We start from the raw sequence: 24,927 nt of genomic DNA, 5'->3' as shown, positions 1-24,927 counted from the left end.
TTGAGTATTTTTATGTTTTCCTCTTTAATGAAGTTTTGTAATTAATTTCTTAAATTTGCATTTAATAGGTTTGTATTGCGTGTGCATATTGTAAATAATAGTATAAATAAAAAAGATGAAAAAAAGACACATACAAAAAACTATCAAAATATTTCTCAAATAATTTAAAGCAAGTTAAGCTGATTACTTACCAACTCACGAAGACAAATCAAGGCAAAAAGTCATAGAGGTGTATTCATGTGCCACATTGTAAGGCAATGCAGGGAGGCACTCGAAGTTTTTTTTTGGTGTGGAGGTAGCCGTCCTATATTTAGTTCCCGGACATAATGAAATAGACTGTAACGAAAGTGAAGAGTGGGAGCGAATGGGAAGAGCGATTTAATAAATTTGTGTGTTCTCCCACCATTGAGAATTAGATAAAATAGAAAGAGGTACAAAGTTCTAAGGGAAGGTACGCACACATTTCGGGGCAACAGGGCTCTCCGGTAGTACCGGAGTGATATAAGCAACGGACTTGGTTGTGTTGGTTTCAAAATGTTTATATTAAAGCAAATGTTTAAGACCGACACTCATGCAATAGATATTTGCCAGAAAGTAAACTTAAAAAATGTGACACTATCATGATGCTTTCTGGCGGCACGATAAAGAGTTCTCTTCTTGCATTTAAGAGACTTAATTTCAACAAGAATAGCGTAATTGACCCGAATTTCGTTTACTCTTATGGATCTTTCTAGTATTTGTTTTTTTAACATTTACGTTGAATTGCCTTATATAGCTCAAGAGATATAGTCTTAATGTAAATATTTATACAACTTTAAAATATTATTTAATATCCTTTAAAATTTTCTTCTATACATCTGACAACAATAATATTAATAAGGAATATAACCATTGTCCGATTTCTGATGAAATTCTACTGTTCTATTTTTTTTTTATAAATATTTCGACTTCTTTCGTAATAATAAAAGGAAGAACAGGAACAATAAAATGTGAAACATTAAAAGAAAAATTCTTAATTGAATTGAGAATAGAATAGAACAAAATTATTAAAAAGAAAGGAAATCAAGGAAATGGCACATTAAAGAAGAGAAGGTCCATAAAATTTTCGTTAATGAAAATTTCCTTCTTTTCCCAAAAAAAAAAAAAATTTGAAAAAAATTCTTAATTTCTAAGAAAAGCAAAAAAGAAACAAACTAAATATGCCGAGAAATCAATGTGTACAGTTTAATGGAAAAATAATAATGAACTGCCTACTCAATTTTGAGAAAATTAAGAGAAAAATTAATACAAAAACTGCAGCGCTCATGTTACTCTCACCTTTTTAATGTTACTCTCTGAGAGATTACCATTGCATGAGTGCCCACTCATTGTGCGATCAGAACTTCGATTTAAAAAAAAAAAAAAAAAAAAAAAAAAAAAAAAAAAAAAATTAATGAAGATTTTTAAGAAAGTTTGTACCGAAATTATGTTGAAATTAATAGTGTTGTAGTCTCCGCAATATTTTCTAATTACAAGTGTTCTTCTATATTCCTTAAATTGCAACTATTACAATAAAGAAATTTCAACAAAAGACCTGATTATCAAGAACCTGCACTGCATTCACTCATAAGGCAAAGAAAATCTGTGCGCTACTGAAAGCCCGAGTTGTCGCACTAAAATCGGGAACGTTGCCATTCCAAACACAAATTGTTAGCTAAAAAGCAGCCTTTTAATACTGTCCTGCTTTGTTAAATAACCATAATGGCCACATATAATGAGTAGATTATTGTACATTCAAAGTTCTTCTTCAACAAACAATGATTAAAATAATAGAAAATTTTGTTTTTTTCATCCGTACAATAAACATTTTATATCTTGGGAATCCATTATATAATTTTCTAATAGAATTTACTTTTTTGTTTGGTTTCCAATACACTTAGCGTTCTGTATATTTTTTTGATAAAAATTAGAAAATTTAAGATCATTTTAAAAGAAATTTAATAAAAGATTTTATTATTTTATTGAATACACCATAGGCTTTAATATACCCACATGCATACATAAAATTAAATATATTCAGTAAAGCTAAAATATATTTCTTTAATTTTTTCTTTGCAGTGTGAACCAGGATTGGGAGCTAGTGTGATGTACAATCTTTTATATAATAGTCCACAAAAATTAATGTTATTAGCTGGCTGTAGTACGGTTTGTACAACAGTTGCCGAAGCTGCAAAAATGTGGAATTTAATCGTGGTAAGTAAATTGATAAAATATTTTATCAAGTACTTACATACAATTTGATTTAATGAGGAATACTAAATGCAGAAAGGTATTCAATATCGGAACTTCCCTAATTAACTCTTACTTAGTTATACAAAAAAAAGTTAGGTTGCGTTAAAGAAGCTGACAAAAATTATTATGAGTTATAACCGAAGAATTATAATTTTATTATTTTATGAAATATGGATGATTTATTTTAGAAATTAAATTTTGATCAAAGTAAGATTTTAAAAACAAAATTTTTTATTAAAAATTTCGAGAAACTTAAATTTATTTGTAATTAGAAAAAAAAAATTAATATATGTAGAGTATTCATTTTTTGAGTTAATGAATAGATTATTTTTTGATTTTGAGATCAGAGTTAAACAAATTGAGCAAAACAAGTTCAAATATTTTTAGCAAGTGTGGGTATTCATAATTCGGAATCGCTAAAAACATGGAGAAGGCAACCAAATACAAGAAAAATCGAAGCTGGTTAGGAATTGCTATAAAATGCGACTACACCAAGTTACTTGAATTAACCGAACACGAATATAAACTGAATTCAGTATTGTTTCCAAGTACTTAAACTGAACCCAAAATATCTCTAATATTCCGTTAATGTGAAATTTTACATGGATACTCCAAGTTATTAAAGGTTTTTCTGTTAATTTGACGATATATAGGAACGATTAACGAAATAACATTAAACTATACAAAATTTTGATTTATTAGATCTATGTTGGCATGTATGTAAGGTTCTTGCAATAGGTTAGGTATTTTTTTTATATACATATGTATGTACGTTATGTAAGTACTACCCTATATTATATACGGGTTTCCGCAAGTATATTTCTAATTTTATGATTTAATAAAAGCATATTATATATTATTATATACTTATTAATTTATTTTATTTTTAGCTTTGTTATGGTGCATCGAGTCCAGCACTATCAGATCGTAGCAGATTTCCTACATTATTTCGTACCCACCCATCAGCCACCGTACATAATCCAACTAGAATAAAATTAATGAAAAAATTTGGTTGGTCACGTGTTGCCATATTACAACAAGCTGAAGAGGTCTTCATATCGGTAAGCTTACAAAATTAATTAATTTAATTATTTCGAATTCTCGAATTTTAAAAAAAAGAATTAAAAAAATTATGCTGAATTTGAATTGATAATATGTAAAATAATTTCAAATTGCTCAATTATATTATTACCATAAATTCAAATTCGAAATTATTTATTAAAACAATTCTGCTTAATTGTAAATATGGTTACGATTTCCAAAAATAGAATTTCATTTCAAGTGTGATTTAGAACGGTCTAGATATTAATTATAAAATTACTATACCTACATAATTATGTTTTTTATCCAATTTACTTTTTTTCTTTAAAATTTACTCAATAAGAAGCTAAAAACCTATATAGGTACTATCAACTAATTTATTTGTAGACATTTTGGTCCTAATTTGCAACAATTTTATTGAAAATTCTCCAATAATTTCATATTATTTATGAAAATATGCGATATCCTATTAAATTTTATTTATTTCTTCCTCTTTATTTAAGAAACAAAATAACGCACAAAAACTTTTATTAATATTAATTTAACAAATTTATGACAAAACATTTTTACTATAAAAATTCTTAAAATTAAAATGTTCTTTGTTGTTTCTTAATTATATCCTAATAGCGAACTATTAAATTTAATGTCCTTTCAATTTTTGCTATATTATAAAGAGGAAAAGCAAAAAAGGACTATATAGAAAACGATAATCAAATAACATAAATTTATTAAAGACTATATTTATAAATTGCTATGAACGGAAATTAAAAGGTACATCTATATAGCTCCATATAAAATCAACAAATTGCGTTAATTTGACTACAACCTAAAACCACATCATCTCGCCTATCAAATAATTTTCATTTCTTCCATAAAACTGAATGAAAAGTTCAGAGTTTGTTTTCTTAGTGTCCCTTTCACCCTTTCAATTAATTTTGTTGTGTTTTACTAAAATTTTATTTTCGTTTTTTTTTAACAATCTATCTGATTCTCGTATATTATAATATGGCCTTAAAAATCCTTTGCAATATTAACCTTTGTGACATTCAAAAACAGTTTATGAAAAATTTGAAAAAAAAAAAAAAAATTTTTTTGTTTGTTGCGTTCCATTTAAATGTACACAATACACTTAGTTTACAAAACTCCCACTCCTGCGGGTGAGAACATAAAAATCTATCAGAAAGTATACTGAGACCACCTCCTCCCTCCCCCTCTTTCTTAACAGCATGTGGTCCGATTTCGCAAAAGGGCTCTGATCTAAGAAGTGGGGTAGCCTTCTTCTCGCTAATTTGTCGGCCGTACCATTTCTTTCCGTGCCAACTGTTTCGGTACATACCGCACTGTCGTTGCATCTACCCAATTTGTTGAGTCTCTCAAGACAGCTCCATACTGCCTGGAAGAATACTGCAAATAAAGTGAGCACTTTGATATCAACCCGACTGTTTGACATGATCAAGACCTCCGATTTCTTATACCATATTTCAAGGCTGAAAGACACTGGGGTACATCCCCATGTGTTTGAAAAATTTAGTTCTTGGTACAAACTCCCTCGTCCCCACACAGGTCTTTGACCCAACCTTGCACGATGACGTGTGACCCGACCGATTAATAAGCAAGGTTGCCTCACAAGTTACCTCGCCCGAGAAAATATTATAAAATAATTTTATATTAATATTTAAAGTATATAACAAAAGAACGAAAACTCCTCCATTCGAAATAAAATGTAAAGAAAAAGTTTTTAAAAAAAAAATTTCATAACAAATTATTTAAAATCAAGTCACGGGAGGTCGGTCAACTTAACCTTCAACAACAAGATGGTTTATTTATAATGAATAATATTAAGTATAACAACACTCTATATACAAAAATCTACTATATAATTTTGTCAGTGTATAAATTTATTCAGTTTAATAATGTAGGTTGTGTATATGAGTGCGTGTTATTAAACTATAATATTGAAATATTTTTTTAGAGGGTATGAGATCCATATAAAAGTTTCCAAAGAATTATGTTAATATAACATTATGTCAATATATAAAATATTAGTTATACGTATAAATGCTATGATTATAAATCCTTTCTAAATGGATTTATAATATCTATATAAAATATATTGAAATATATAATAGAAAATTAAATTTTCCTTTTTCATTGAGACTAGAATTTTCAAAAAAAAAAATGTTTGTTAAGAACCAAAATTTTTGGAGTTCCTCGATATGAAAACACGTACCTTCTTTTACTTATAGCTATAAAGCCTTAAAGATTTTAAATTTATTTTAATATAATATGAGATCGCAAGACCGTTCCTGTTCACTAGTAACTTTTTTTTCATGTTCTCATCATAAACTGTTTAAGGGAGAATTAAAAATTTTTTTTTATACGCTTTATTTGCTAATTTATACGGCTGAATTTGCTAATTTATAATAAGATTAAAATTTTTGGAATAAATTTAAAATAAGGACATGCTACACTGTGCTAAAAGTAGTTCTAAAATTACTACAACTACAAATACTAGTCGGTATAATCAAGGAAAATTACAGATACCCTCTGATTTTAATAAAAAAAAATTAATACTACTACCATATCAAATATTAAATCATGAGAGAGTAGAACAGATACGTTGGCAAATATGATTTTTGTTATTTGACTATAATATAAATTTATTATACGGTTGTGTAATATTTTGCTCTCAGCATGCTTTTATCAGTAATTTTATAGCAAATTTTTTACAGTGTACAGTATATAAATACACAGAACAAACAACTCAACATGTAAAAATGAATAATCTTTACACCCAACGAACTCTGTGAGAAAAAAAAAAGAAAAACTAAAAAATCAATTTGTCAAATTAATCCTACCACAACCACATGCACTTGCTAAACATTTATACTCGTAATTATTTAAGAGAATTTGGTAAATTTACTGGGTGTGTTTGTACAAGTATATATTGAGCCTTATATTTTATGCTTCTCATATCCTCTCTACTATAAAAATAAAATTTGTTTGTGTTTGAGAAGCACAAGGTAAATGTTTTGCATACGCTCAATGAATAAACGTGTAAATCAGCTCATTAGCAGCATCTTCTCATTATATTTGAAATATCTTTTGAAATTTTCGAAATTTTATATTGAGCTCTCTAAAATATTGAGCTCGCAAAATTTAAATTTTTAAAATAAATTTATTTTCAATTACTACTGTCTCTTTCTACTGTCCACTATGAGTCATATAAAATGTCATGCTCCATAAAACTTATTCAAGTCTTATAATTCTGTCCTTCATTCTAGTAAAAAATATTGTAAAAATTAAAAATAGAATTCATTAATTCTAATTAATATTTCCTTATATATATATATATATATATATATATATATATATATATAATATATATATATATAATATATATATATATATATATATACATAATATATATATATATAATATATATATATAATTATATATATATATATATATATATATATATATATATATATATATATATATATTTTATATAACAATTTATTGAAAAAAAAATATTTTATTCAACTCAAGCAACCTATTTTTCTCAACTTTATTTTTTATTATTTCCCCAAGTATTTTATCATAATTTATTTGAATTGTTATTCAGTTTCTCTTCTTTTCATTTTCCCTGAAAAATCATAAAAAAAATAACCCTTGTAAATTATTTAAAAACCAATAATGCAACAATTTAAATATTTACGGAAATAGTAACAGTAACATTTTTGTAAATGATTTCCCACAAGGATTATAAACCAATATATTTGTATAACCAACATAAATTTTCTTGAAAATTTTTTTATTTCTTTTAGCTTTCATTACAAAAACAAGAGCGGTATTACAATATTCTTAAATATATTTGTTACACAAAATATATCTTCAAAATTTCGATAAACGTTTTCATCGGATATATTTTATTCTTTTAAAGAAAATCATGAAAAATTACTCGGAATGCACATTAAATTTTATGACCGATAGTTAAAATCTATTCGAAAATTCATTTGAATTAAAATGAGTGTAGGTAGAGAGTTGACTTCGAAAATGAGTTAGATAAATTTAACCGTATAAATACTGTACTGCCCATAACAATAAATTATTAAGTATTGAATTAAGTGACACCCCACCTTTGAGATCTCTGAGTAGTGATCGATATGTTGTTATTAAACTATGTAGCTTATTAATAAACTAGAACAGTTTTGTTGGAATTATGAAACGTCAATCTAGTTCGAACTTTAGCTAGAATATTTTTTTATAAATATAGTCATGTCAACATTTTGGACCATTATTACTCAATTTTAACGGTTTATACTCGTATAACGGTTGTCTAAAGCATATTAGCAAACATAGATTTGAATTTCCTCTCTCCGTTTCTGAACGGAGAAAATTTGAACATTCTATTATTTTCGAATTTGAACATATAGTATATTTTCATTTTCGAAATTACTGTTATACGAGGGTCACTATTTATATTTCGGGTCCTGGCAATACTAGTGCTGCCAGTGATCTGACACTTCCATTGGAAAGTTTGACATTTTTTAGGACAACTTCACTCAGAACGTGAAGAACGTGAATTGTTTTGTTTACAGTGACTTGAAAAATTCATCTCGGTCAAAAAATTTAATTGTCCCGTGAAAATTTTCGTGCGATGATTTTTTACGATTTTCGGCGCGGATTATCGAGACAAGAGTGTCTCGATCAACTTGTTTCGACTTTTGGTGATGAAGCACCATCAAAAACCACTGTAAATCGCTGGTACCAAGAGTTTGGTTTCGGACGCCGTTCTCTCTAGGATGAATTTCGTGAAGGTCGGCCAATTTCGGTCGTTTTGCCGGAAACCATCGATGCTGTGCGCGAAATGACAATGATGGACCGGCATGTGACATACTGTGAAATTGAGGCATCCTTGGGCATTAGTTCCACCAGCGTACATAAGATATTGCATGAACATCTTGCCGTGAAAAAGGTGTGTTGTCGATGGATCCCAAAAAATTTGACGATTGCACAAAAGAAGGCTCGTGTCGATTGGAGCAAAGAAATGTTGAAAAAATTCAATCGCGGTGCGTCAAAAGACGTTTATAAGATAGTCACAGGTGATGAATCATGGATCTATGCATATGAGCCCGAAACGAAACAGCAATCGACCGTATGGGTGTTCCAAGACGAGCCAAATCCAACAAAAGTTGTTCATGGAAGAAGCACATCGAAGCAAATGATCGCCTTTTTGTTTTTGGTATAACCGGTCATGTGGCCACAGTACCTTTAGTGGAACGTAGGACGGTCAATTCTGAATGGTACACCACCATCTGTTTGCCGAAAGTTTTCGAAGAAATAAGGAAAACAAACAAGCGCCGGCGAATCATTCTTCATCATGACAATGCAAGCTCTCACAAATCAGCTGAAACAATGGACTATTTGAGCACTCAAAATGTCGAATTGATGGGTCATCCGCCGTACAGTCCTGATTTAGCACCCAATGACTTCTTCTTATTCCCTCACATCAAAAAAAAAATGCGTGGACAACGATTTTCAACACCTGAAGAAGCAGTCGATGCGTTCAAAAACCATGTTTTGGAGGTGTCTCAATCGGAGTGGAAAAAGTGCTACGAAAATTGGTTTCAGCGCATGCAAAAGTGTATTGATCTTCATGGGGAATATTTTGAAAAACAATAAAACCATTTCCAATGATAAATGTTTGTTTTTTATTGCTAGACCCGAAATATAAATAGTGACTCTCGTATAGGGTAATAATCACTTTATTGTATAAAATATTTTAAATTTCCTTAAGGTGTTGGAAGAACAATTTTTTTATTTCAATTTTAATTAAAATCCTTACAACAATAAGATTTCTATATTAATCTCAACAGTTGAATTTTATATTGTGCATTGTGATTTCATATATTTTCTTATAAAACTTGTTCATTCCTATATACATTATTTACGTATGTACATAATATTCAGTTTTAAAGAAAAAAATAAGTAGTATTTGTTTACACAAGTTATAAAAATGAATGCAATTTTTAATAGAATGCAAACATGCAATTTTTATTTTCAATTCTTTTTCATTCATTGACGGTGTTAATACCCATACAATCAAATTGTTTTCATTTTATACACCTAAATATGTAATATGTACTCGTATATACATAGATAAGAATATATTCTTTTCATTGAATTTTTGAGTTTATGTACAATTCAGTTTTAAAATCCCTCTGCTATAATAAATTACAAAATCTGAGATTGTACCTATATACATATACAAGACCAAATATTTATGCATTTTGTTATAATGGGATTCCTTGACTTTTAATATTTTATACTGTTTCGTATATATGTGTAACTTATAAATAGTGGAAAAATAAATGAAAAGAGGATGTTTTTGCGCTTATTCGTCGTAATACAAACTTTTAACATTGCAATTCATTTTAAATTTCAAGTGAATTACTAAAAGGATGGAAATTTGTTCATATTTCTTTCTTATTTCTAAAAATTAAACATAAAATTTTTTATTCTTCTATTGCGGCCATTTATCAAGGGTTTATGTGGAGTAGACTTGTATTTCAAATTTTTTGCTTTTCTGATTTGGTGTATAATACTCTTTATTTACGGATGACAATACATTATGGTCAAACTAAAATTGTTCTATAAAACTATAAATAAAATCTAGAGTACACAAATCTTAAAGAAAATTAGGTTTAGAGCAAAGGCGTATATTTTGTATGTCGTGCGTTTCCACTGTTCAATAACAAATTAATTTTTTCAATTGAACAAAAATAAAATGGAAATCTTTTCAACTCTCCTCACATCTTCTACTTACTGTCTATAGTAGCAAATACACAATACAAAAGCTTTTTAATTGATTGTGTGTCTATTATCTTTTTTGAAGTTATGTACATATTCATCTTCCAGAGTAGGTACATTTTTCAAGTTGGGAGATAATAAAAATTTATTTATTTAGATCTCGTAAATTTCCAATCCGATATAGTTTATTTTTTATTTCAATCGGAATTTTTTAAGGTATTAATTATTCTAATGAAGAAAAAAAAAACTATTTTTGTGCAGTTCTAGAAAAGGAGAAAAATTTTGGCAAATTATTCCGTGTTTCTAAGTACACAGAGATAATCTTTAATATAGAATTTTATATAGACAAATTTATAATATTATACTAGATATGTATGTAAATTGGCAAACACAAATTATTTCTACAAAAATTGTTATATGTAGGTTTATTGGCTTATTATAACTTTATTGAATCTCCTCAGATATTAGGAAATATTTACTCATGCCAAAAAATGGAGCTTTACCGCCATCTATAAGATAAAATTCGAACAACAATAAGTCAGCCCTGTATGAATCTTCAAATACTATAACCGCTTAAGCTTAAGCTCTGACGAATACTTGTCCGCCAAATCAGTAGAGACGGAAGTTGTATTTACAACTTTTGGGACGTAACATAAAAGCCTATAATATAATAAATAAATGACACATAATCTAAAAGTATTTATTTAACTGTTATATATTTTAAACTTATATACTGAAGAATATTACAATATTGGCTATGTTTCAAATTGGCAATTTTAGATTTTAGATTTAGATTTAAGTTTATTGACAATAACTTTTTTTTTTATTTTAAGGTAAATATTTTATTCTATAAGTATTTCTGTAGAAAAATCTTAAAGTACTATTTAAATATAATTAAAGAGATGGCAATATTTTATATTGTATGTACACTTATGTAGATAGAATAGGTACAATAGAATATTCATAATTTATGTGTTTTCAATTCTATCATGAACCATCACAGTTATTCAGTCTTTTCCACTTTTTAATAAAAGTATGCCAATTAATTTGTGTGACGAAATATTTTTGGATCGCGTTCCGCGCCATCTGTTAGGCGTATGTACACTTAAACATGCGCTTACTTTATATTTTGCAGATGCTAAATAATAACTAAATTTTCTACTTTCAACTTTCTTTAACTAAAGGAATCCAAATAGAACAATAAACAAAACAATTTAAAGAAATTTCAAATCTTATACAATTTTCTCAATTCATATTTTTATTAAATTCATTTTAAATTAACAAAAAAAAAAAAAAAACATTTATAAAACTTTATATAATTAAAATATAAATCTTGTATTCATTCAATATAACAAATTTCATTTAATGTATTATTTGGGCATAATTCTGCAAATTCTTTTAAATATCTTATAACTTGAAATTCTGGTTCATTATTATCAAATATACCATTATTACAAAAATATTGACCTAACACTAAAGTAAGAAATACTCTTGGAGTATTTTTAGCTTTATATTTTTCACTTTTATTTGTATTTACATAATATGTATTAAAACTAGTATATGTTGATTTAAATGCATTATATGCATAAATAAAATTATTTTTATCAGATGATAATAAAAGATCATTATTATGTTTTAAATTTTCAAAGCAATTATCAATTATAGTTTCATTATGTATTTTATTTTCCATTAAAATTTTATAATATTCATGCCATAAATTGTAATTAATAGCAGAATAATAATAATAATCAGTTTTATTTTTAATATCATAATCAATAATATAATCATAATGACCTAAAAGAAAATCATTCATTATTGTATTATTTGTTAATAAGCTATTAAAATATGAATTAGCAAAATTAATATTATGTGTTATTAAATTTTTATAAAATTTTCCAAATTCATAATTTTTATAATAATCATTTATATTATTTTCTGTAATAATATTTTGATAATTTTTTAATAGATAACGTTGTCTCCCTATAAGATTATATAACAATTCTTCTGAATTTATATGTACAAAATTATTTTCAATAGTACGATTAAATTCAATTTCAAAATCATTTAAAAATTCTGTATATTTTTTTATTACTTTATCTGATGATAAATTTTCTTTCCAAATTTCTTTCAATAAAATATGTCTATAATATACTTCTGGTTTATTACAAAAAGATTCTTTTTTTAAACTATATATTAATTTATAAATTTCTAAATTAATTAAAATTTCAATATCTATTTGATCAATAAATTTTATAATTTTTTCAAGTTGATCATAATTAACAATAATAAAATTATAATTTTCAGGTAATACATTTAAATTCCATTTCTCTGTAATTATTTTATTAAATTTATCCCAGTTGAAATTTTTTGATGGTATTAATTTTTTAAGTTCATTAATTGATTTTATATTAATTAAATTTGAATCGGAATTTAATTTTGGAAATTCTTTACCAAAATTTAACATATTATCATATATTTTTTGTATTTCAGTTGAATTTAAATAATTATTAGAATTTTCAGTAAAATTTAAATATTCAAATTGTGTAATATTCTGCAAATCGTATAAAGAAGCTGGAAATATAAATCCAACAGTATTATTATATGGTACAACATTAAATAAAGATTTTCCACCAATTATATTAATATAAGCCTCTAATTCAGCAATATTATCTCCATTTATATTATTATCATTATGATTAATAAATGGAAATGAATTATATAATTTTAAAATATCAATTTGTTGAAAAATTTCTTCAATATATGAAAAATCATTATTATTATGTAAAATTTTTGCTCTATTACAATTTTTATAAATATCATAAATAATTTGATAATTATTATTTTCTGATTTTATTAAATCAGTTTCAATAAAATTTCTTTTTAAATAATATTCCATTTTATTAAATTTATTATTGTTATTATTGTCGTTGTTATTGTTGTAATTGTTGTAAATGTCCATTTTACCACATACATTTTTTGCAAGATTTTCACAAGCATGTACTGAAGTGTCTATATTATTTAAGACTTGTTGCATAAAAGCTTGATGCATATAATCATCATCATCATAATATTCATTTGCAATTGAATTACATAAGACAAGATTTGAGCCAATAAATACAATTGAAAATATTATAAAAATATTTTTTTGTTTTAACATTTTTCTAATGCGAATTTTTTTTTTTGCACCACGACACGGAGCAAAACTTTCAAATTTGCTAAGTTACTAAAATAAATTTATTATCGTTTCTTTTATTTATAGCAATTTTTTGGAAAATTTTTATTTTTTTTAAATAATTATATAATAATTTTGCTTGTGCAAAATTTTTTTTTTATATTTCATAATAAAAAAAAAGGTTTGTGATAAGCCAAATTTTGATTCGAAAATCACTTATTTAAACGACCTAAAGGAGCTGTGTAGGTCACCACCAAACGATTAAAAAATGTACATTGAAATTTTTCAAATCTAAATATAAATCTATTTTTAATATTTAAAATTCTGAACAATTTTTGTTCATATAAACTTTGTTTAACGTGAACCTATATAATTATAGAAACATCAGGAAATCCGGAAACTTAATTCATTGCAATATATTATTTTTATAATATTAAAACTTAATTAAATTACAACTATTCATTAACATTATTAACTATAGATTTTATTGTTTAACCCTTAACTGCTATACTTTTTTTTTTTTACCTACGTTGCTAATACAGGGAATCGTTTTTTATGCTCTCAGAAAATATTTTAATATTTTAATAAATAAAATTCCTTTTTTTAATTATTCCATACTGTTTTTTAAAAGGAAAAAATTTAATAATTTTATTTTTCGCTAATAAAATAAAACTTGAAAATAAAACATTTTTTTTTTGTTATATTACTGAGATACGGGGTTAAAATTGAATCAGAAACATTAATGAACACTATTATTTATTACCACCGTAAAGTAGCTAAACGTTAAGAAAGAAGGTCCCAGTATCGTCCATAATTTCTAACTTCAACTATTAATTTTCAATTTTTATTTTAGTTTACATTCATTTAAATCGAATGGTATTAATTGTTTTATAAAATTAAAATCATTTTTACAATATTCAATTTTACATTGTTTTGATTTATTATATTGGTTCATATTCGATTGACTTGAACATGAAAATGCATCTGAGAATTCTTTTAAATATTTAAATGTATAAAATATTAATTTATTTTTATCATTTTGATAATTCTGACAAAAACTTTGACCTAAAGTTATAAAGAAAAATTGATCTGATTCAATTGAATTATTTTCTAATAATTTAAAATCATTAGATAAAAAATCTTTTATAGAATAACCATTATTTAGTATTGATCTAATTGATGCATAAATATTTAAAAAAATATCAATTTTATAATTATTTTTAATATCATTTTGTATATTACTATCATTATCATCTTTTGTTATAGTTTTTAAACAATTAATTATAGAAGTTTTATTTTTAATTAAATGATTTACTTTATAAAAACGATTCCATAATTCAAAACTTAAATAATTATAATAATATAAATATGGTTTATTTTTAATATTTAATGGTATTGTAATATCATATGATCCAGCTAATAAATTTTCATCATCTTTACCTTCTTGTAATAATTTAATTATATTTGAAATAAATTTATAAAAATATTTCATAAAATTATTATAAAATTTTCCATATTCATAATCTTTATAATAATTATTAATTAATTGTTCAGTAATTAAATTATTATGATTTGATAAAATAAAATTTATTTTATTTAAAAGTTTATATATAAAATTTATATCGTAATTATTATTGTATGGTGATGGTGATAAATTTTTTAATGTATTATTAAAATTAATTTTAAAATCATTTAAAAAATTTTTATATTTTTTAATAGTTTCTTTTGAATTAAGATTATTATTCCATATATGCTTTAATATTGGTAAACGATTTAATTGACTAACTAATGTACAATCAATTTTTGTTATTAAAAAATTAATATATTTAAAAATTTGATAATTAATTAATGTTTTCATATCAATGGAATCATATAAATTTAAAAATTCATCTAAATATTTTTGATTTTTAATTTGAAAATTAAAATTAATTTCTTTATTTTTAATATTAAATTTTTCTAATAATGTTTGTTCAAAAATATTCCAATCAATATTTTTTAATGGTATATGCATTTTTATATCATTAAATGATTTAATTTCAATTGATTCTATTTTTTTATCGTTATTATTATTATTTTCAATATTATTAATTTGTTTTAAATTTAATATTTGCGATTGATTTACAAAATTTATTAATTTATTTAAATCATCATTAATATTTATAATATTATTATTCTCTTTATAAAATTCATTATTATAATTTAAAAATTCTGTAATATTATTTAAATGATCTAAATGAATTTGTGAATCAAATGTTAAAAACATATTGCCATATTGATCTGGTCTTATCATAATTATAGCACCTTCACCAATTGTATTTAAATGTGCTTCTAATTCAGAAATATCTCTAATTGTAATATTATTATTTATTGTTGGAAATGTTCTATATTTTTTTAAAATTTCAATTTGTTCAAATATCGCATTAATTTTTGATATATTATTTGAATTTTCAATATATTTTTTACAATCTAAATAAAAATCTTTAACAATTTTATCATATTCATTTTCTAATATTATTTCATTATCAATATAAAAATCTTCAATTAATGATTTCATATCCCATAATTGTATTGTAGGCTTTTTTAAAGATTTCATATTATAACCACATGCATATTTTTCAAAATTATTGCAAGGATCAACAGTTTTGTCAACATTATTCATAATTTCATTAATATAATTAATGGTATCATTATCATTGTTTTCAATAATCTTACAATTTATTTGAATTTGATTATAAACAATTAATATACAATATAACAGCAATATATAAAAAAAATTTTCTAAAATATTAAAATTACAAAACATTTTTATTTGTAAAAAAAATGTAGCAAAAAAATTAATTTTTAAAATAATCTTTGTAAAAATTCCGATATCAAACAATTTCTATTGAATCATAAAATAAAACTAAAATGGTATTTAAAAACTCTACCGCATAATAGTTTTGAATCTAAAAATAAATTTCAGATTTTGTAATATGTACTATTACTATATGTATATTATGATATTTTATTGTTAGGCTGTTTAAATTATTCTAAAATTCAATGTTAGATCGCCGAAAACTACAAAAGGTCACGGATTTTCAAAACAAACTGATAATTTTTAATTTTGTAAAGTTTTCCCTGTTAGTATAACAAAAACAATATTAACAATATTATTTTTTTAATGAAATAATAAAGTCTTAAAATTAATAATGTTAAAATTTTTAGTTTTGATCTTGTTACATGTTATTATAATTAAAAATAATATTTGTTGATCGTAATAGAAATAAATTCAAAAAGTTTGCAGGTAGATACGTTTTTTACCACGTTTAAAATGCTCTGATCAGTCATTTAACAGTTTGAGTTTTTATTTCTTGCTTCGAATGGTGTTTAATTTTAAAGAAACCTAAAAGACAAATGTTCCAAAATATTTAAAATAAAATTTTTTATGCTCGTTAAATTTTTTCTTGGATATAGTCAAAATGATTTGGGTTTTACATACCTACATAGTTTTACCTTACCATAGTCATTGGTAAGGTTAAACTTAAAATCTTAATATAAATAAAAAAAATAAAAAAAATTATTTCAAATACAAATTTTAATTTATTTTTTTTTAATTAAAAAACAAATTCTTTCAGTTTTTATCTGAACATTTAAATTTAATATAATGTGGCAATAAATCTGGCACATTATCTAAATCATTTTCACATCTTTCAATTTTACAAATATTTTTATTATACCAAGTGTTCTGATTAGAACATGAAAAAGCATCATTAAATTCTTTAAGGTTTGTTATAGCAAAATGTGATGGATCATTTCTATCAAAATGACTATTTCGACAAAAGCTTTGAGCTAAAGCTATAAAAAATAATTTATCTGAATCCAGTAAATCTTTAGATAGCTTAAATTCATTTGTTAGCCGGTCTCGAGTCAAATAAGAATCCATAATAGATTTAATAGATGCATGTGTTTCCAAAACTATTCGTGTTTCATAATCAGTAAAATTATTTAAAGAAAATTCGTTAAAACATTCTGTTATAGGTGTTATATTCATTATGATTTCATTTGTTCTAAAAAATTGATACCATTCAGCAAAATTAATTTCATTATAATAATATAAATATGGTTTATTTTTAACATTCAAATCGATAGAAACATCATATTTTCCCATGAATATACCAATTTGCTCTACTTCATCTTTAAAAATATGTTTTAACATTTCTCCTACCATTTTATTGAAATAAACTAAAATATTCTGATAGAATTTCCCTGTTTTATAATTTTTATAATGTTCATTTAATATTTTTTCTGTTAATAATGTAGAATGGTTAGCTAAAACATAACGTGTATTATTTATAAGCATATTAATGAAATCAGTTTTATAATCAAATTTAAACTTTTCAATTTGATTCTTGAAATCAATTTCAAAATCATCCAAGAATGTTTTATATCTTTCAATAGTTACTTCAGAATTCAAATTTTCATTCCATATTCTTTTTAGAATAGCTAATCGACCCATTTCTATAAGATTTGTACATTTCACTTCTGATGTAAGAAATTGCAATAGCTGAAATATTTGTAAATTAACTATTGTATTTACATCGGTCGTATCATATAAATTAGTAAACTCTTGAAGTATACTGTCATTTCTAATTTCAAATTTAAATTTTGTTTGCTTATCTTCTAAATTTAATGTCTTTCTTAATGTCTGTTCATAAACTGACCAATCGAAATTTTTTAATTGAATTTTTTTCTGCATATCTTCGAATGAATAAATTTCTATTGAATTCTCAGTAAAACTTTCTGTAAATTCAGATGTTATCGTTTGAGATTCATTGATGAAATTGAACATTTTTAAACTTTCTTTTTCATTATATTCTTCCGGTGACTTATTATATAAACTATCATGTACAAAATCACTTATGTCACTGGGACTAGTTACATCTAATCTAGAAGCAAATGTTAAATGCAATAATTCTTTTTTATTATCAGGACTTAAGGTTATTAAAACTCCTTGTCCAAATGAATTTAAAATTACTTCTAATTCTGTAATATCTTTACTAGTAATTTGAACATTTTCTGCAATTGGAAAAGATTTAAATTTATGTAAATATTCAATTTGTTCATATATTGCTTTAATTTTATTAAAATGGCTTTCTTCTTCTACAAATTTATGGCAGTCCATATAAAAATCCCGTACGATTTCTTCATTTTTTGTTATTGGTGATCCATTAACAAAATATTTTTCAATCACACTTTCTATATTCCATACGTTTATTGCTTTCTCTAAAGATTTCATATTCCCACAAGCATATTTTGCAAAATCATCACAAGGTTCAATATTTGTATCAATATTTGATTTCATTTCGGTTATATAATCAATTACATCGTTATCATGGCTTGAGTGATCTGCTATAACATTTCCCAATGTTTGATGTGCAAAAATTAATATCACACATAAAGATTTGAAAATTTTATAATGAATTAACATTTTTCGCTAAAACTTTTACTTGTGCGCTGAAACAAATTTAACTGAAACGAACTGTAAAAAGTACAGTTCGAAATATGACGCCAAGACTAACTGAAAATTTTTCAGTTCTACACTCACTTATATTATTTTTGGTTTTGAATTGAAGGTAAAATATATTTATAGGTACTTACATTGTTTTGTCCAATATTATATTATTTTCGTTTGTATTTTAAATAATTATTTCGCACAAATATTTATTATATATTTATTAAGCAAAATCAGAAATAAATCAAAAATAATCTCTAATTTTTTTTATACTTTCACTTTTGCACTTTCAAACTGAAAAAAAAATTCAAACTGTATCGCTTTGAAAATTTTTTATGATAATAGGGATGGGCGCAACATCTTCTACATCGGCAATTATCGATTACTGCAATATTCAATTATGTAGTTTTATGTAAAAATTATGTTTTTATTTCGATTTCAAAAAAATGTCAAATTTTATTTTGTGGTTTAAAAAATCTGCCAGTAAATCTAATTAAAATTGGATGACATCTATTTTGCAAATAAAACTAGCTAGCAATTTCACTTGCAAAAAATTGCAATGTCACGTAATCTAAGTTGTAAACCAAAAATTGTTGATAATGTCGTATGGCTCAAGTTGATCTTAGAAAGATGAAAAAAAATGTTCAAAGCTAGCAGAAATAACTTTTTTGTATTAGAATTCAGTTTACAGTACCTTCAACCGTCAATATATCAAAGTTTTTGTTAAGTACAAATTATTCAAAAAATGTTGAAGAATAGAACTCTCAAAAACAAATTATGTGACAATAATAAATAACTTATAAGACGTCTAATAAAAGACCAAAATTAAGATCCAAAATGCAAATTGTAAGAATATTTTATATAATATTTTATGCATTATTTAATGTACAACTTATGTTTGTTAATGTTAAATTGTTATATTTTTATTTATTATACAAAATTGTTACAATATAATTATGGTGAATTTGAATAAAAACTAAATTGAAACTGAACTAAAAGCAATTAAGACTGTTTTATGGCATAGTTTGCAACTACTTTGCAATTGCGTTTGCAAAATGCTGGACGCTGTGTAATTCTATTATTTGCTGTCAGACAAAGACTGACGTCAAACGGATTTGATATAAACAACTTCCATCAGACTCCGATTCAGGTATATGACAGAATGAGAACAATTTTCTACGGTTAAATATCAGAATTCATAAAGAATACACATTAAAATTTAAATGAGAAAATACCGTCGCAAATTACACCGCAAGCGGTAAAATAGCTAAATTTCCGTTTAACACCTAGCATTTTTTTTTGACAATATCTGTTTCTATTGGTGTGTGACGTTATATGCAAATTAATTACCATATGGTTAATTCATAACGGAAATCGGCCGTCGTTGTTCATCACCGCTTTGGCTCTGTTTTTGCAATAATTCGAAGATTTAGTTGTTTATGTATAAAACAGCCATTTAAAAATGTCAAATTAATTATTAATTGATATATCAACCACTGAAATGTCAAATTACATTTTTGTTTTGTTAAATCTAAATAACTGTTTCGCAAATTATCAAATAATAATATATTCTTTGGAAAAAAATCTGCAATAGACAAAGGTCAAGCTTTATTAAATAGTAAATTATTTCCTATTTAATATACAAACATACATACACATAAACATGGTGTGCTGTAGAACTGAGATGATTGCATAATTATATGTTAGTGGAAACCATATCAACCATCCAAAATATTTGATATAGCAATTTTAAACTTTTAAAAATAAAGTTTTATACCTTAATCAAAAGTTCTAAAGGTTTTTAAAATTATCAAATGAAAAGCTATACAATTGTAGCAAAAAAAATTATTCTGAAAATTTTAAAAATTTAATGGAAACAAATTTTTTAAACGATTACATGCAATAATTATGAGTAAATAACGCACTGGAAAAGAGGCAATCGTTATTGGTACTAAGAGGAATACATTTTCTTTAGAATTCGAAGCGCAATTCAGAATGGAAAATATATCTAATAGTTACTTATTGTTGCGACATATGTACATACATATATGTATTTCCACAAACAACCTGACCAATGATAAAGTAATTGAGGTTTTGTGGATTCCTGGCAAGTTAATTGATTTCAGACTTGAAGTCTGGGCGGATCTTAAGGTATTACTTCATATTTTATTCGAAAATCTTATCAATACACAATATTAAAATAATTAATGCAAAAAAATGGTTGTACTTTGAGTAATTTTAAAATATGTCGTTGCATCTTTGAATATTAAAATAATAAATACAGCTTTTTACAGAGATCTTAAGATATTTTGTATTATACTAAAGACAAGTAAATATGTGACCGCTCGTTAATAATAAAAACGATTTCAGTAATTTAGTTGTCGATATTTGTAAGTAGGCACCTTAGATTTTACATCACTCAACATTGAATGTGATTTTTAACAAATAAGATTCTTATTTTTAAATTAGACATTTTTATAACATTTGATAGTTATCATTTATTAATAAATTATTAATAATAGTTACAAATTATTTATGGTAACAATATTTTATGATTATTTTAACATTCAGTTAAAGTATATGGTAGTAAATTTTGCATTTTCTTCAAATTATTTTCACATGCCTCAATTTTACAATTTTCATTAGTATATTTATTTATTTTTGCAATTTTATCTGAACAAGAAAATGCCTCATTAAATTCTTCAATATTTTCTATTGCAGAAAATGATCGAGCTCTTTTATATGTAGAATCGTATCTGCATAATCTTTGTGCTACTGAAAGGAAAAATAATTTACGTGAATCCAATAAATTATCTGATATTTTTAGCTCTTTATCAATTGGATTTTTTGTAAAAGAACCATTTATGAAAGATTTAATAGATGCATACGTTGCTACAAAAACTTTTATATCATAATCACTAATATCATTTGAATTAAATTTATTCAAACATTCTGTAATTGATGTTGTATTCTTTATGATTTTATTTGTTCTGAAAAATTGATACCATAGTGCATAACTAATTTCATTATAATAATATAAATATGGTTTATTTTTTATATCAAAATCAATTGTTTGATCATACGTCCCAAGTAATACACTTTCCTGTTTTTCGATTCCAATAATACGATTCAAAACATATGCAACATATTTAATAGTGTAAGTGATAACGTTTTCATAAAATTCACCAATTTTGTATTCCTTATAATAATTATTAAGTACATCAATTGAAATTATTTTTGAATGATTATCTAAAATGTAACGTATTTTATTTATACGCATTTCGACATCCTCCATGTCAAACTTATATAGATTCGACACAGTTTTTAAATTCTCTTGAAAATCATTTAAGAATGTTTTATACCTTTCAATAGTTATTTCGGAATTTAAATTATCATTCCATATTCTATTTAATACAGCTAATCGACCAATATCTGATATAAGTTCGCAGTCTAATTGTTTTATTAAAAAATTTAGAAGGTTAAAAATTTGTGCATTAGCTATAGTATTAATATCGGTCATATCATATAAATTTGCAAATTCTTGAATAATATTTTCATTTTCTGCTCGAAATGAAAATTTAACATTTAAATCTTTAAAATATATAGATTCTTTGAGTAACTCTTGATATACTGACCAATCGAAATTTTTTAATTGTATTCTATTCTTCATATTTTCAAGCGATTCTATTTCCTTAAAATTAACAATTCTGTTGTCTTTCATTTTAGATATTATCCTTTGTGATTCATTGATAAAATTGTAAATTTTAATTGCATCATCTTGATCAATTTCTTCTGGAGACTTATTGTATAAACTGGCATGTATAAAATCAGTAACATTATTTAAATTCATTTTTTCAAATTTAGAACCAAACGTTATATATACATTCTCTTTATTAATGGGACGTACATTAATTAATACACCTTGTCCAAGTGTATTTAAAAATACTTCAAATTCAGTTATTTGTTTACTAGTAATTTGAACATTTTTTTCTATTGGAAATGATTTATATGATTTTAATATTTCAATTTGATTAAACATAGATTTTATTTTGGTAGAAAAAATCGCAACATTAACATATCTATTACAGTCTAAATAAAAATCTTTTGCGATTTCTTCATATTTCGTTTTCGGTTCTCCTTCATTTATAAAAAGTTTTTCAATTAGGTTTTCAATATTATGGTCTTCTGCAAATATATTTTTAACAAGATTCAATGAATCAATATTCCATAATGGTTCAGATTTATATGAAGATTTCATTTTTCCGCAAGAATATTTTTCAAAATTTTCACATGGATCAATAGCAATATCAATATTTTCTTTAATACCATTAATGTAATTAATGACATCTTCTTCATTGAAATGAGAGGTTGTTGTTGGATTTCCGAAAATATTGAATGTATTAATTAAGATAATCCAAGAAACTATAAAAAAAATATGCTTCATTTTCAATTAACTTAAGTTTAAATACAGAAAAAATCAAACATTTAATTTAATTTCCGAATATTTAAAGTAAATACAGTTCAGAATGTGATAATCAAATAAACTAAATATTTCTTACGATATTCATTTGTTTATATTTTCAAAATTTTAAGTGTTATCAACACAACAAAATAAAAATGTCTGAACAATTCAATAAATTATGTAGATGTGAAATTATCAAATAAGACAAGAAAATTTTTTTTATTTAAAAATAAAAATTTGTGAGAATGCGCCCATTTATGTATGGGTTAGCCGATAAAGCTCGAAAATTAATGGGCTTAAAATTAGCAAACTTAAAGTTTTGAAAAATATATGACTTATCAGTTTTAATACTTTAAACAACTAAATAAAAGTTTCGTTTTGCCGTTTTTTACTTTTAGGTGCATCTTTATAATAGATTTGCAGCTTATAAGTGCTAAGAAAATAAAAACAAATTTGAATTTATTCACCTGCACTCAAAATTACTTAAGGGCAACGTAAAATGGTAGAATATTTTTTGAGTTAGATTTTTAAAATTAAAAATTTAAGATAAAATCATAGTCATTTTGGTCATTTGGATTCTGAAAGCAAGCTAATTAATATTACTTTATCAAATGCTCAATTTAATTTCAATACTGTATGACAATTTTATATTAAAAGTTTTCCAAAATTAAATAATTTTTATTTTAATCAATATTTTTATTTCAAATATTCTATATAAAAATTTTTAGTACATTTGATGTAACAATTCTTGTTTTTTGACAATTCATTTTAATGTTTTTTTGAACATTCAGTTATTTTATATGGAATTAAATTTTCTATATTCTTAAAATCACTGTCACATTCTTCAATTTTACAATTTTCATTAGTATATTGATTTATTTTTGAATTTTTATCTGAACAAGCAAATGTTTCTTTAAATTCTGTAGTACTTTCTATAGCAGAGAAAGATCGAATTCTTTTATCAATATAATCATATCTGCATAATCTTTGTGCTATTGAAAGGAAATATAATTTACGTGATTCCAATAAATTATCTAATATTTTTAGCTCTTTACTAAGTGGATTTTTTGTAAAAGTTCCATTCATATATGATTTAATAGATGCATACGTTGCTACAAACATTTTTATATCATAATCACTAATATCATTTGAATCAAATTTATTCAAGCATTCTTTAATTGATATTGTACTCTTTATGATTTTATTTTTTCTGAAAAATTGATACCATAGTTTATAACTAATTTCATAATAATAGTATAAATATGGTTTATTTTTTATATCAAATTCGATTGTATGGTCATATCTCCCAAGAAGTAAATCGTCAAGTATTGGTCCTCCAGTCACATGATTAAAAATATTTCCGATAATCCTACGGAAGTAAAATATAAGATTTTCATAAAATTCTCCATTTTTATAATTTTTATAATAATTTTCAAGTTTTTCTTCTGTTATAATTTTAGAATGATCATCTAAAACATGACGTATAGCAGCTATAAGTTCATCACCATATTCTTCATCAAAATTATGTAGTTCTGAAGCACTCTCTAAATTATATTTAAAATCAGTTAAAAATGTTTTATATCTTTCAATTGTTGCCACTGAATTTAAATTATCAGTCCATACTCGATTTAAAATAGCTAATCGGCCAAATTCTACTATTAATTTAGGTTCAAACTG

The 24,927-nt window shown here is 24.3% G+C and overlaps 1 protein-coding gene across 1 annotated transcript in view; it reads left to right on the top strand.

Moving 5' to 3' along the window:
• Positions 1–1,199: 1,199 nt before the first annotated feature.
• The window catches only part of LOC129616612 (gamma-aminobutyric acid type B receptor subunit 1), a 197,409-nt gene continuing 173,681 nt past the window's right edge, over positions 1,200–24,927 (top strand). The window contains exons 1-3 of the mRNA XM_055532246.1: positions 1,200–1,217; positions 2,098–2,232; positions 3,162–3,332. Of these exons, the coding sequence (XP_055388221.1) occupies positions 1,200–1,217; positions 2,098–2,232; positions 3,162–3,332 (324 nt within the window). The remainder of the gene's footprint in view (positions 1,218–2,097; positions 2,233–3,161; positions 3,333–24,927) is intronic.

This window comes from Condylostylus longicornis, unplaced genomic scaffold (genome assembly GCF_029603195.1).
Source record: "Condylostylus longicornis isolate FDR11 unplaced genomic scaffold, ASM2960319v2 ptg000005l, whole genome shotgun sequence".
Lineage (NCBI taxonomy): Eukaryota > Metazoa > Arthropoda > Insecta > Diptera > Dolichopodidae > Condylostylus > Condylostylus longicornis.
This window is presented reverse-complemented; position numbering and strand designations above follow the sequence as displayed.